At 48.6% G+C, this 14,076-nt stretch overlaps 1 protein-coding gene across 2 annotated transcripts in view; it reads right to left on the reverse strand.

The window, feature by feature from the left end:
* Positions 1–14,076, reverse strand: part of LOC139230018 (transportin-3-like) — a 67,083-nt gene that overhangs the window by 43,958 nt on the left and 9,049 nt on the right. For both annotated transcript variants that reach the window (XM_070861742.1, XM_070861743.1), the window contains exons 4-9: positions 13,275–13,348; positions 12,459–12,615; positions 11,729–11,872; positions 7,328–7,503; positions 3,370–3,508; positions 2,347–2,493 (exon numbers count right to left, since the gene is read on the reverse strand). In XM_070861742.1, coding sequence (XP_070717843.1) covers positions 2,347–2,493; positions 3,370–3,508; positions 7,328–7,503; positions 11,729–11,872; positions 12,459–12,615; positions 13,275–13,348 — 837 coding nt within the window. The remainder of the gene's footprint in view (positions 1–2,346; positions 2,494–3,369; positions 3,509–7,327; positions 7,504–11,728; positions 11,873–12,458; positions 12,616–13,274; positions 13,349–14,076) is intronic.

A 14,076-nucleotide genomic window follows, 5' to 3' on the forward strand; every position in this document is an offset into this window, starting at 1 on the left:
GAAGTGCATCCGGGAGGACGCTGAGCACCTCGAGTCTCGTCGTCGAAAGCATGCAGAAATCAAGCACAGGCAGCGGAAAGAGCATGCGGCAAACCTGTCCCACCCACCCTTTCCCTCAACGGCTATCTGTCCCACCTGTGACAGGGACTGTGGTTCCCGTATTGGACTGTTCAGTCACCCAAGAACTCATGCTAAGAATGGAAGCAAGTCTACCTCGATTCAAAGGGACTGCCTATGATGATGATGATGATGAAAGCTTTCTCGAACTCAAGTCTCACCAATGCACGTCGGCACAGACCCAGCAGTGCAGCCACTATTGTATATTTCCATTTCACGCACCAGCTATTCTGTAGCCTCTGAGCAAGTTTGTCAATTCAGTGCCAAATCAGAGGCCGTTTTGTGCAGTGGGCACCCCTAGTCCATAAGGAACGAAGTTGAGACCATCAAACTCATTTCACACAAGAACTTCACAGCTAGCAGCGTACAGAGCAATGTTCCCGTTGAGCCGAGCTGCGGCCTGGAGATCCTGCGGAGGCCGCTTGCCAGCTTTTGAATGGTTAAAATCACGCATGGGCGATATTCTCAATGGCCGCACTGCCCACACCCAAAAAGAAAATTGTGGGAGCATTGTACAGGAGACTTTCATCCCATCAGTCTGGGCTGGATTTGAACCCATATTTGTGAAGGGAAAGGCTAGTGTCCACTTTACCACCAACAATAAAGACTTGCATTTATACAGTGCCTTTCACGACCACCGGACGGTTTACAGCCAATGAAGTACTTTTGGAGTGTAGTCACTGTTGTAATGTAGGAAACCCGGCAGCCAAATTGTGCACATCAAGCTCCCACAAACAGCAATGTGACAATGACCAAATCATCTGTTATAGTGATGTTGATTGAGGGATAAATATTGGCCCCAGAACACCAGGGATAACTCCCCTGCTTTTCTTCGAAATAGTGCCGTGGGATCTTTTACATCCACCTGAGAGAGCAGATGGGGGCCTCGGTTTAAATCTCATCCAAAAGACAGCACCTCTGACAGTGCAACACTCCCTCAGCGCTAGTCATCATCATAGGCGGTCCCTTGAACGAGGATGACTTGCTTCCACAAGAGTTCACAGGTGTTTCGATGAAGGACCTGATCGATGTTCCAGTCCTGAACTCCAATTGAGGGGGTGGAAGATGCCTGTGCGTGGATTTTTTTTTAACGTGTGGTGGCCGTTGCACACCAGCCATCACACGGGCTTGACAGTACTACAACTGTACAGGGTATTGGTGAGGCCGCACCTGGAGTACTGCGTGCAGTTTTGGTCACCTTACTTAAGGAAGGATATACTAGCTTTGGAGGGGGTACAGAGACGATTCACTAGGCTGATTCCGGAGATGAGGGGGTTACCTTATGATGATAGATTGAGTAGACTGGGTCTTTACTGGTTGGAGTTCAGAAGGATGAGGGGTGATCTTATAGAAACATTTGAAATAATGAAAGGGATAGACAAGATAGAAGCAGAGAGGTTGTTTCCACTGGTCGGGGAGACTAGAACTAGGGGGCACAGCCTCAAAATACGGGGGAGCCAATTTAAAACCGAGTTGAGAAGGAATTTCTTTTCCCAGAGGGTTGTGAATCTGTGGAATTTTCTGCCCAGGGAAGCAGTTGAGGCTAGCTCATTGAATGTATTCAAATCACAGATAGATAGATTTTTAACCAATAAGGGAATTAAGGGTTACGGGGAGCAGGCGGGTAAGTGCAGCTGAGTCCACGGCCAGATCAGCCATGATCTTGTTGAGTGGCAGGGCAGTCTCGAGGGGCTAGATGGCCTAATTTTTATGATCTTATGACAGAGTTAGGTCTTGGTCCAGTTGCAAGGGTTAACCAGGATGACTGGAGACCTGCTCTGCTGCACGGACCTAGCGCGCACATATAATTGCAGTTTGGGCTGGCCCATGCTCTGCACTGGGAGTGTCAGCCTAAATTTATGTGCTCAAGTCTTTGGAGTGTGACTTGAACCCACAACCTCCTGATTCGGAAGGGAGTGCTCCCCACTGAGCCACGGCTGACACTTTGTCCAGTTTTTCACTGAAAGGACATAATGACCTGATGTCAGGTCCTGGTGGTAATTCTCAACAAACCACCATGCCCCCTTCCCCAAGCTCTGTCTATACAAACAATGGAAACTTAGACATTTTCAGACACGGGCGGAGGGGGTTTTGTGGACAGTCTCGGGAGAAGCTTTCGTACACAAGACTTTACATTTTTTGGGAGTGATGGTCTTCATCCTTTGCCCACTGCTCAGAGCTTATTGTGCACAAACCAACTTGCATGCCTATTTGCCCAGGGTGACATACGTGATCGGGGTCCATCTGCGAGTGGAAGGTGAGAGACTGAGTGAGCCTCTGGAAATACGGCCGGAAGATCTGGTTCACGGAGGGATCCTTCATCTTGTGGAGTGTTTCGGCCAGCCGATACCAGAAGTTGAACGTGATCTCCGCCACCTGCACAAACACAGCTTGATCATTAGAGAAAATGACAGCAAGCAAGACCAAACTTGCCTTTTGTTTTATTATATTTGTGGAGGTCAGGCACATGACAAGTTAGATACAGAATAAAGCGCACCCTAAGAAAAACTTGCATATACATTGTCTTTTATGAACTCAGGATGTCCCAAAGTGCTTTACAGCCAAATAAGGTACTTTTTGGAATGTAGTCACTGTTGCAATGTAGGAAATATGGCAGCCAATTTGCGAACAGCAAGCTTCCACCAACAGCAATGTGATAATGACCAGATAATCTGTCCTCAATGATATTGGTTGAGGGATAAATATTGGCCAGGACATCGGGGAGAACGCCCCTGCTCTTCTTCGAAATAGTATCATGGGATCTTTTATGTCCACCTGAGAGAGCAGACGGGGCCTCGGTTTAATGTCGCATCTGAAAGACGGCACCTCCGACAGTGCAGCTCTCCCTCAGTACTGCAATGAAAAATGTGCTCAAGTCTCTGGAGTGGGACTTGTACCCACAACCTTCTGAATCAGAGACGAGAGTGTGCTACAGCAGCTATCCTGGGTTTGATTTAATTTAATTTAGTGATTGCAGCTTAACTTTGAGGCAGGCTTCCCTCCTGGTCAGTGGGTTCAAGGGCCAACCAACAGCAGCACAATTCAAGACGTTATGAACCGGACAAGGTCAGTTCCTGGTCCTACTTTTTATGACTGACCTCATTTCCACTTGGTGTTCCATTCAGCATTTAGGTTCGCAACTAATGGAATGGGCAGAGCCTGATACCCACCCTGGAGCGGAGAGTCCAAGTAACAGGCAGTCCCAGCACATGCTACCTGCACTACCTGAGCTGAAGGCAAGCACTAACTCACCTCGTACTGCTCGTGTCCGACACAGTTTAAGATGAGGTTGAGAGTTTTGAGGTCGCCCAGTCCCTGTCCCGGTGAACGGATAACCATCTCCAACAGCGTTTCTGCCAGCTCGGTGAAAATCCGGCAATAGTTCAGAGCCCTGGAATACACAAAGACCTCAGGTTAGAAAGGATACGACTGGTACCAAAGTTCCCTCTATTGTCCCTTAAGCACTCAGCTCAGGTACAGCACGGGCTGAACTCCAGGATATAGTCAGTGTATTCACCGAGGCATATGAAAGCATGGGCCTTACGCTTAACATCCGCAAGACAAAGGTCCTCCACCAGCCTGTCACCGCCGCACAGCACTGTCCCCCCCAGTCATCAAGATTCACGGCGCAGCCCTCGACAATGTGGACCATTTCCCATATCACGGGAGCCTTTTATCAACAAAGGCAGACATTGATGCGGAGATTCAACATCGCCTCCAGTCTGTCAGTGCAGCTTTCAGCTGTCTGAGGAAAAGAGTGTTTGAAGACCAGGCCCTCAAATCTAGCTCATGGTCTACAGGGCTGTAGTAATTCCCACCCTCCTGTATGGCTCAGAGACATGGACGATGTACAGAAGGCACCTCAAGTCGCTGGAGAAATATCACCAACGATGTCTCCGCAAGATCCTGCAAACCCCCTGGGAGGACAGACGCACTAACAACAGTGTCCTCGCCCAGGCTAACATCCCCAGTATTGAAGCACTGGCCACACTCGATCAGCTTCGCTGGGCAGGCCACACAGTACGCATACCAGATACGAGACTCCCTAAGTGAATGCGTTATGCGGAGCTCCTTCGTGGTAAACGAACCAAAGGAGGACAGTGGAAATGTTATAAGGACACCCTCAAAGCCTCCCTGGTAGAGTGCGACATCACCACTGACAGCTGGGAGACCCTGGCCGCTGACCGCCTGAGGTGGAATGCGTTGAGGTCTTCGAGTCTCAACGCAAAGAGCGTGAAGAGATCAAGCGCAGACAGCGGAAGGAGCGCGCGGCAAACCAGTCCCACCCCACCCTTTCCCTCAACTACTGTCTGTCCCACCTGTGACAGGGTCTGTGGCTCTCGTATTGGACTGTTCAGCCACCTAAGGACTCACTTTTCAAGTGAAGAGACCCAGCTTGTTCATCCATTCCTGATATGTATATCCTCGCATTTCTGGTATCATCCTTGTAAATCTTCTCTGCACCCTCTCCAGTTCCTCTACATCCTTTTTATAATGTGGCGACCAGAATTGTACGCCAAGGTTCGATACAAGTTGAGCAAGGGACTGCCTATGATGACAGCATGGGCTAGATACACAATAAGGCTTCCTCTATACTGTCCCATCAGGTATAATGTTGGTTAGATACAGAGTAAAGTTCTCTTTGCTCTGCCCCAGAAATATGTCTTCACTCCATTCACTATGCAATCCAAAGTGACATTTCCATTTAACTCACCAGCCACCTGAGCGTGAATTTATCTTGAATTATGGACAGTTTAAAATATACCTGAACAGGAGTTGAACAAAACCAGTACAGCTCTAGACAAGATGAAATCACCTGTACCTACTAAGGCCTGTACAAATACATAGCACTTAGAGTCAGAAACAGGCCATTCGGCCCAACTGGTCTATGCCGATGTTTTTGCTCCAACCCTACTTCATCTCACCGGATCAGCCTATCCTTCTATTCTTTTCTCCCTTATCTAGCTTCCCCTTAAATGCTTCTATGCTATTGGCCTCAACGACTCCATGTGGCAACATGTTTCACATTGTCTCACTGGGTAAATAAGGGCAGCAGCTGCAACTACATCAGATATACGGCACAGAAACAGGCCATTCGGCCCAACCAGTCCATGCTGGCGTTTATGCTCCACTCGAGCCTCCTCCCGTCATTCCTCATCTAACTATCAGCATAACCCTCTATTCCCTTCTCCCTCATATGCTTGTCCAGCCTCCCCTTAAATACTATTCGCTTCAACCCCTCCCTGTGGCAGCGAGTTCCACATTCTCACCACTCTCTGGGTAAAGAAGTTTCTTGTGAATTCCCGATTGGATTTCTTGGTGACTATCTTATATTGATGGCCTCTATTTATGCTCATCCCCACAAGTGGAAACACTCTCTCTGTATCCACTCTATCAAAACCTTTCATCATTTTAAAGACCTCAATTAGGTCACCCATCAGCCTTTTTTCAAGTGAAGAGACCCAGCCTGTTCATCCATTCCTGATATGTATATCCTCGCATTTCTGGTATCATCCTTGTAAATCTTTTCTGCACCCTCTCCAGTGCCTCTACATCCTTTTTATAATGTGGCGACCAGAATTGTACGCCAAGGTTCGATACAAGTTGAGCATAACTTCACTTCTATCCCTCTAGAAATAAACCCCAGTGCCTGGTTTGCTTTTTTATGGCCTTGCTAACCTGTGTCACGACTTTGTGACTTGTGCATGTGTACTCTGAGATCCCTTTGTTCCTCTACCCCACCCAGACTCGCACCCTCCAAGTAATAAGTGACCTCCCTATTCTTCCTACCAAAATGTATTACCTCACATTTATCTGTGGCGAACTTCATTTGCCAATTATATAGCCATTCTGCATATTAGACAGTAAGTTTATTAATATTTTCCTGTAATTTGTTGCAGTCCTCCTTCGTATTAACTATCCCCCACAATTTGGTGTCTTTCACAACCACCTATGTCTCAAAGTGCTTTACAGCCAATGAAGTACTTTTGGAGTGTAGTTACTGTTGTAACGTAGGAAACGCGGCAGCCAATTTGTGCACAGCAAGCTCCCACAAACAGCAATGTGATAATAATCTGTTTTCGTTGTGTTGATTGAGGGATAAATATTGGCCCCAGAACATCGGGGATAACTCTCCCGCGCTTCTTCGAAATAGTGTCGCGAGATCTTTTACGTCCACCTGAGGGGACAGACGTGGCCTCAGTTTAAAGTCTCATCCAAAAGACAGCACCTCCGACAGTGCAGCGCTCCCTCAGCACTGCCCTAGAGTGTCAGCCTAGATTTTTCGTGCTCAAGTCCTTTAAAATAGAACCAACTTAGTGCTTTAAAATAGAATTATCAGAGCATTCAAATTAAATTACTATGATTGGATTAACTGTTTCTTAAGTGTGAAAGACCCAGAGTTACTTGTGATGCTTCGTGGGAGGTCTGAATACTTTGTGTTTTGTGCTGGGTGTACCATTCCATGAGCGTTTGTGGTGCTCAGTACCTCACCCTGGCACACGGCCAGTCTTCACATGCAATCCCGGACTGGGAAGCTATTCACTCACATGGGCATCACAGTAACACCCAAATCCCAGCCTCCCCCAATATCCAGACGTGTGGACTTTCCAGCAGGAATTACTGGCTAGAGATCGGGAGTGGGAAGCCTGACTGATCTTTCCCTGGCCACAGGGACATTGAGGCTGCATATAATGACACCACTATTCTCGGCCAGAATGGATGTGATTGGGTAATTTCCCCAGTCAATCATTGCTGTGAGCGACTGGGATTGATCACACACGGAATTTGTATCATATATCTATCCTCCACTCACTGCATTTCGCTGGAGAAATAATCCAGCTTTTATCGGGAGACGTTGCTGTAGTTTCGGTCATGAGTTCTGCTTGCTGTAATTTGTGGAGACTCTCATTAACTAGACTCTGCAGACTGTTTGCTGCAGTGCGTTGTTAAAATAGACACTATTTGCTGTAAAATAGACTGTTTGCTGTGAGTCCTGCCGCAAGTCCCGTCCTACTTTCAGCTCATTATTGACTCCGCAGTGTCAGCCAGACACTTTGCCTAAATACTGGCTTGGATGCCAATAGCTTACCAAACACAGACCTGGGATCAAACCTGCCTTGACCAGCAGATCCCTCAAGGGGGATCCTTAAAAGCAATTTCAACACCATCAAATACGTTCAGTCAAAGCGTGAAACCACACTATACGTACTTGTCCATGTCCTCGCAGGCAACCGCAGTGTGGTAAGCCTCCTCCAGTGCAGTCACACCTTCCTGTAGCTGCAGCGCCAGCCGTAGACTCTCCTGCAAGCCTTCGACTGCATACAGTGCTGCACACACGCAGTCGCTAGCCACCTCGTGCAGGTTTGATGATGTCTGGTTGTGCCTCTGAAATGCAGGGACAGTTTTTCTTTCAATATCTTTGTACATTTGCAGGTGTTAACAGTTTCATTATTTTCTTGATTATATCATATCCCGCTCAAAAAAAAAAATACACAAAAGAAAAACTCGCATTTACTGCACGCATCTCGGAATCATTCCAAAGCATTTCACATACAAACAAATGCCCTGAAGTGCAGTCATGGTTAAGCAGGCACACATGGCAGCCAATTTGTGGGGAACAAAACCTCACAAATCAACGACGAGGTGAATGACACGGTGAAGCTGTTTTTGGTAGTACTGGTTAAGGGAGAAACGTTGGCCAGGACACCGGGAGAACTGCCCGTTCTTCTTTGAAAAGCGCCCTGCCATTTTTAATACCCATTGACCCGGGATAACAGGCAGTCAGGTTTAACATCTCATCCAAAGAATGCCACATACCCTCGGTAGTGAGCTGGACTGTCAGCCGTCAGTCTGGATTGTGTGCTTCGGTCCTTACGTGGGTTTCCAAAGGAGACAGAGTTGGCTCCAGGTTAAGTTCCCAGTGAGTCACCACATCAGCAGTAAGAAAACACTAAAAACTGCAGCTTCCCGATGGTTTAACGGGTAAACAATGTTCCCTCTAATTTTTTTTTTACCCATTGCGGGCCCTTTAGGTTTGCTGTAGCTGGTGAGCGGCATGCGTGGGACCCAATGATTGATTTGTGGCCACTTGGCCTCGCACCTCCACAAGGGGAACATTGTGGGTAAGCGCTTTCTGTGGCACGTGATAGTGATGTACCACCAGGAGGGCCTATGGTTTAACTCTGGTCCTGTACTGTTAAATTAGTTTGATCCCAAGGCTCCTGCACCCAATCTGCATCCAGTGATGCCTGCTAGGAGTGCTGCCTACAGTCTCAAGGGCCCGTGGTTGAGTAACCCACTGACTGGCAAGAGCAAGGTGGTTGTTTGATCCAGGCTAACTACGCGCCCCCCCCACCCCACCCATGCCTAGGGTTGATGTTCACCTCTGATCAGGCTCAGTGGTTTTCCTACTAGCTTCCATCCCCTCAAAGACATCAACCATTTCAACAAAAATAATACAAAAAAAAAGAAAAAAAAGTTAACGATGCTTCAAACTGTTCAGTACGTACCCCGCCCTCTCCCAATGTCTCCTCCTCTTGTGATGGCGCTGATTCTTGCTGGGGTGTCCGCTCAACCAGCAGGCCTCCCGCAACTCACCCAAGGACTTGTTCCTCGTGTGAGCACGCGGAGACCATCTCAGACCTGGTATTCACAGCACACGCACTCTCCTGGAGGGGTTGCTGGATCGCAGGAGCTCTGGCTGATTTTTCCCCTCACTAAGCTGGGGCACTGGGGTAACCCTGCGTTGAGATCAGTTATTTCAGCACAAACAACAAAGCGCCTTCCAATTGATCTGGTTTTAGTGCGACACTAAACGATTCACAAGAACATAAGAATGAGGAGCCATAAGTTCAGCCGTGATCTTATTGAATGGCTGATCTTATGGTTCCTTTAACCTCTCTGGGCCACTAGAGGAGCTCCATGGCTAATTTTCAAATGAGGTCCTGATGCAGAGTCCCTATTTTGCCTCCATTAGTACTCAAGGGCGTTTCCCTAGACCATCCATTAACCGAAGCCAACTGCTCCCTGCCTCCACCCCACTCCCCCTCCCCCTCCCCCTCCCCCTGCGTGGTGTATAATACAGGTCACTGGGATGTGAACCAGAACAACCAGAGGACAATCCTCCACCCGCACGGTGAAACCGCCTGACCACTGATCAACTCCTCCCCTGCTATCCCCACCACTGACTCCGCCAAGAGGCTCATCCAATTTGTGTTGCCTCCTGCAACGGGACCCCTCTCGAACCAGTATAAAACCCACGCATTCCCTGTCAAATGCTCGGGCATGGGGCAAGTTCCTTTAATAAGAGGAGAAAAGCCAAGCTCTGTTAGAGGCAACGTCAATACAGGCGCAGTCAACGAGACCTCAAACAAACCGGAGCACGGAAACAATCAACTGGGATTAAAAATTGCAGAGGCCAGGCAAAAGGGCGAGGGTGATGTGATGTCACCAGTTTCCCAGGTTGGCAGGACAAAAGCAACACAATGCCAACTGGAGAGGAGTTATCAACAGAAAAGACAAAGGCTGGCCTTGAAGCCACGTTAAACTGCCAAATGCAGCATTGTGCCACAGGGAACACAAGGTCCCCAGTTCGATTCCCAGTCAGGGAAGGGTTGGCTGATCTCACCCCTGGTTGGGATGCTGCACTGGTTTCAGCTCCGTGGGCCGGAGGTGGGACTCGAATTTCTGGCTGGGGGTCGTTCCGCTTTGGAGTGTGAGTGAAAAGAGCACCAGGCTCGGTTGTGAAGCACTACTCTGTCAAATAGCCTGCCGACAATAAGCAGCCTAGGCTCACACATGAAGAATGGACCAATAAATGAGCTCATGGCACAATGGCCGGCACCCTGGATAAGAGCAGGGCCCTCAGGAGTGGAGGGAAGAAATGGTGGTTCTTGAAACTGGAGCTAATGATTCTACCTCTAGCTCTGGTCCTTCTCAGTCAGGCTCAGCAGATTCACAATTAGACCCCCAAACGGTACCACAGCACTGCACATTTCACTTTTTAAAAAAAATATGAATTAAAAGCCATCTGCGGCAGTTTTTAATCCTCTAACCAGAATTTAACTCATTTGTTCCTGTTCAAATCCTCGGACAGGAGAGTTCATCTGCTGGAGAGCAAGCAGCTAATGGGATCTCAAGGCAACATCGATGCAGGCGCGGTCAATGAAGCCGTAAACAAACTTGAGCACAGTTCCAATCAACTAAAATTAAAGAATACAATAGAGGCCAAGCAAGGACTGATAAGGATGAGAATGGTATGATGCCAAAGGGCACAAGTTCCCCCAAGTTGGCAGGACAAGGATGGCACAATGCCAAAAGGAAGACTTGCATTTATATAGCGCCTTTCATGACCACCGGAAGTGATTTATAGTCAGTGAAGTACTTTTGGAGTGTAGTCGCTGTTGTAACGTGGGAAACGCGGCAGCCAATTTGCGCACAGCAAGCTCCCACAAACAGCAATGTGATAATGACCAGATAATCTCTTTTACCTGCACCCGAGAGAGCAGACGGGGCCTCGGTTTAACATCTCAGCCGAAAGACGGCACCGCCCTCAGCTCTGCACTGGGAGTGTCAGCCTAGATTTGTGTGCTCAAGTTCCTGGAGTGGGACTTGAACCCACAACCTTCTGACTCAGAGGCGAGGGTGCTGCCCACTGAGGAAGAAATGTTGGCCTTCTGGGCAATGCACCGTGTAGATTTTTTGGGTGCACGGCCCCTTCTACGCGCTGTGTGGCATTCAAATTTCCGCGCACGTGTAGTTTTTCTATTCAAAGGCCGGTGACCGACCTGTGCTGAGATCTCCACACCGCTGTGCGTTGCCTGGCTCAACGAGAACATTGTTTGTGGGTAAAGGTGCTGCCATACTGAGCAGTTCACATTTCAAAATTCTCATCCTTGTTTTCAAATTCCTCCATGGCCTCACCCCTGCCGATCTGTAATCTCCTCCAGCCTCACAACTGCCCCCCCCCCCCCCACCCCAGAGATGTCTGCGCTCCTCTAATTCTGCCCTCCTGAGCATCCCTGATTATAATCGCTCAATCATTGGTGGCCGTGCCGTCTGCTGCCTGGGCCCCAAGCTCTGAAACTCCCTGCCTAAACCTCTCCGCCTCTCTTTCCTCCTTCAAGACACTCCTTAAAACGTACCTTTTTGGCCAAGCTTTTGGTCAACTGCGCTGATTTCTACTTATGCGGCTCGGTGTCAAATTCTTAGCGCACAATACTCCTGTGAAGCACCTTGGAACGTTTCACTACGCTAAAGGCGCTCTATAAATACAAGTTGTTGTTGTTGCACAAAGCAGTCTGTGCGGAGTTAACTGATCACAGGGGCATGAACTGCAATCGGGGTGCTACAATGCCCTCGGCTCCCCTTACTTTGTGGGGAGGGGAAAGGAGACAGGGTTCCTGGCTCTCGATTGCTGCCCATGCAACGGCACCCAGCAAGGGTCAGAGACTTCAGAAGAGGAGCCAAGGAAATTGGGCAGAGTAAAAAGGACAGGCAAAAGTCACGGGGATGCTGGAATTGCTCTCCCAATTAAAACCGGGGCTCCTTGTGGTGGCGTAGTGCAGATGCAGACACTGGGAAGCCAATTGGCTGCTTAGCTCATACTCACGAGAACCTGAAAGAGCGCCACCAGTAACTGGCTGTTGGCAATGTGGTCGGTGTGCAGGATGCCCAGGTTAATCCAGCTCATCAAACATCGGAAGACTTTAATCACCAACTTCTCATCGTGACTGCAGCGCTCCATGTATGCCGTCTGAAAAAATTCCCCGGGTGCAACATCAAGTTTCTCACCAACACAAACACTGTACATCCCAATGCGTTTACCGCCAATGAAATACTTGTTGAAGTGTAGTCACTGTTGTAATGTAGTTCAGCCATGACCTTATTGAATGGTGGAGCCGGCTCGAGGGGCCAAATGACCTACTCCTGCTCCTATTTCTTATGTTCTTAAATATGGCAGCCAAATTGCGCACAGCAAGCTCCCACAAACAACAATGTGACAATGGCCAAATAATCTGTGTGATGTTGACTGAGGGATAAATATTGGCCAGGTCACCGGGGATAACTTCCCTGCTCTTCTTCAAAATAGTGGCCGTGGGATTTTTTACGTCCACCCAAGAAAGCAGACAGGGCCTCGATTTAACAGCTCCCTCAGTACCGCACTGGCGGTGTCAGCCTAGATTTTTGTGCTCAAGTCCCTGGAGTGGGCCTTAAACACACAATCTTCTGAGCCATGGTTGATTGGCCAGTGCTTCGGTTACCTCTATTTTCTATGCACATAGGGACACGTGTGCACATGTACTGCAGTTAGATGGAATTCACTGCCCACATTGACTCACCAGTAAGCCGATCACCATGCTGGCATGGTATGCCAAGTCCTCGATGACCTCAGTCCTTCGATTGGTGCCAATTCGCAGCGAGCGGCTGTGCACCTCCTCCGGGAGCACTGTCAGAATCTCTAGCAAGAACGGAAGCGCCGATTCATCGTTGCCGTACCTGCGAGACACAGCGCGTGCAGGGAGATCAATTGCACCGGCTTCACACCGAAAACAAACCAGCAGAGAGAGACAAATGCATCAGCTCATTCTATAACGGTGCAAGTCTGGGGCTCTAGGCGGAGAAGTGTGTTGCATCCTGCCGCGAGGCCTAGATTTGGATTCAGCGTTGACTAGTGGGGCAAACCTTTCCTCAGCCATGAGTCTCCTTTGTGAAATGAGTGCACGGACACCGCAACCCACTTCCCAGCGGACACTGTTGCACGTCACAAAACTAGCAATGAGATAAAAAGGAACAGAGGGTACTGGAAAAACACAGGAGGGCCATCAACATCTGAGAGACTCCCAAGATTTTGGTCATCCCTCCAAGCCTCTCATTTTGCTCCTTGTTCATTCTCCTCATGTCTTGAGAACCATCAATGCTGTCTAAAGACGAACAAGTGCACAGCAATTCATGCCCCGTTTACATCGATGGAAGTGAACATCAATGACGTGAATGAGAGAGGCCTCACTCCTTCCAGCATCGCCTGGTGCCTACCTGTAGCAAATTCTAACATCCCTCTTTCCTTAACCACAGTCGGGGCAACCACTGTGGGAGAATAGGAGGGAGGAAGGGGAAAAAGAGGGAGAGACACACCATTAAAATACAAAAACACTCACTTCTCGATTAGCGTCTGGACACAGCTCTTCCATGATGTCATCTGTATGGCGAGGTCTGCAACAGCGAGCGCCAGCTGGGATGCAAAACAGAAAAGACAGCAAGGAATTACTGTTAATAAAAGCAGCACCAGAGAGAGAAAATTTGGGGTTAATCACCAGTGTACTCAGGGCAGCAGGTCGTCACGAGCGATCCATTTTTTGTTTGGGTTTTTTTTTTCTTTTGAACGCCACTGGGACCAAGGCCCAAGAATACAGCGAGCAGCCGACATTAGCGTAACTGCTCGATAGCGGCCCCCGAGGGCACCTGGGCACCAACACACCCTTCTGGCATCGCGCTGTGCACAAGCAGCAACCCTCTGGTGCAAATCTCCTCAAACTAATGCCACATTTTCCTGCATTATCAGATGCTCCTTGCTACCGACTAGTGTCCTTTACTGGGTTCCCTTGAAATCAGGATTCAGATCCTCCAGCCTTTGATTGGGTACCACACAGGAGGCTAACGGATAAGATTAACGGGCACTGATTATAGGGGAAGGGTAGCAAATTGGATTTAAAATCTAGCTAGCAGAAGGAAGAGAACAAAGTGCAGGAATTGCAGGAATTTATAGTACAGAATCAGGTCATTCTGCCTAAATGTTCCATGCTCCACACGAGCCTCCTCTCACCCCTCTTCATCTAACCCCCATCAACATATCCTTCGACCCCTTTCTCCCTCATGTGCTTATCTAGCTTCCTCTTAAATGCATCCATGCTATTCACCTCAACCACTCCTTGTAGTTCTACATTCTAACCATTCTCTGGG

The sequence above is a fragment of the Pristiophorus japonicus genome, chromosome 19 (assembly GCF_044704955.1).
Source record: "Pristiophorus japonicus isolate sPriJap1 chromosome 19, sPriJap1.hap1, whole genome shotgun sequence".
In the NCBI taxonomy this organism is placed as follows: domain Eukaryota; kingdom Metazoa; phylum Chordata; class Chondrichthyes; family Pristiophoridae; genus Pristiophorus; species Pristiophorus japonicus.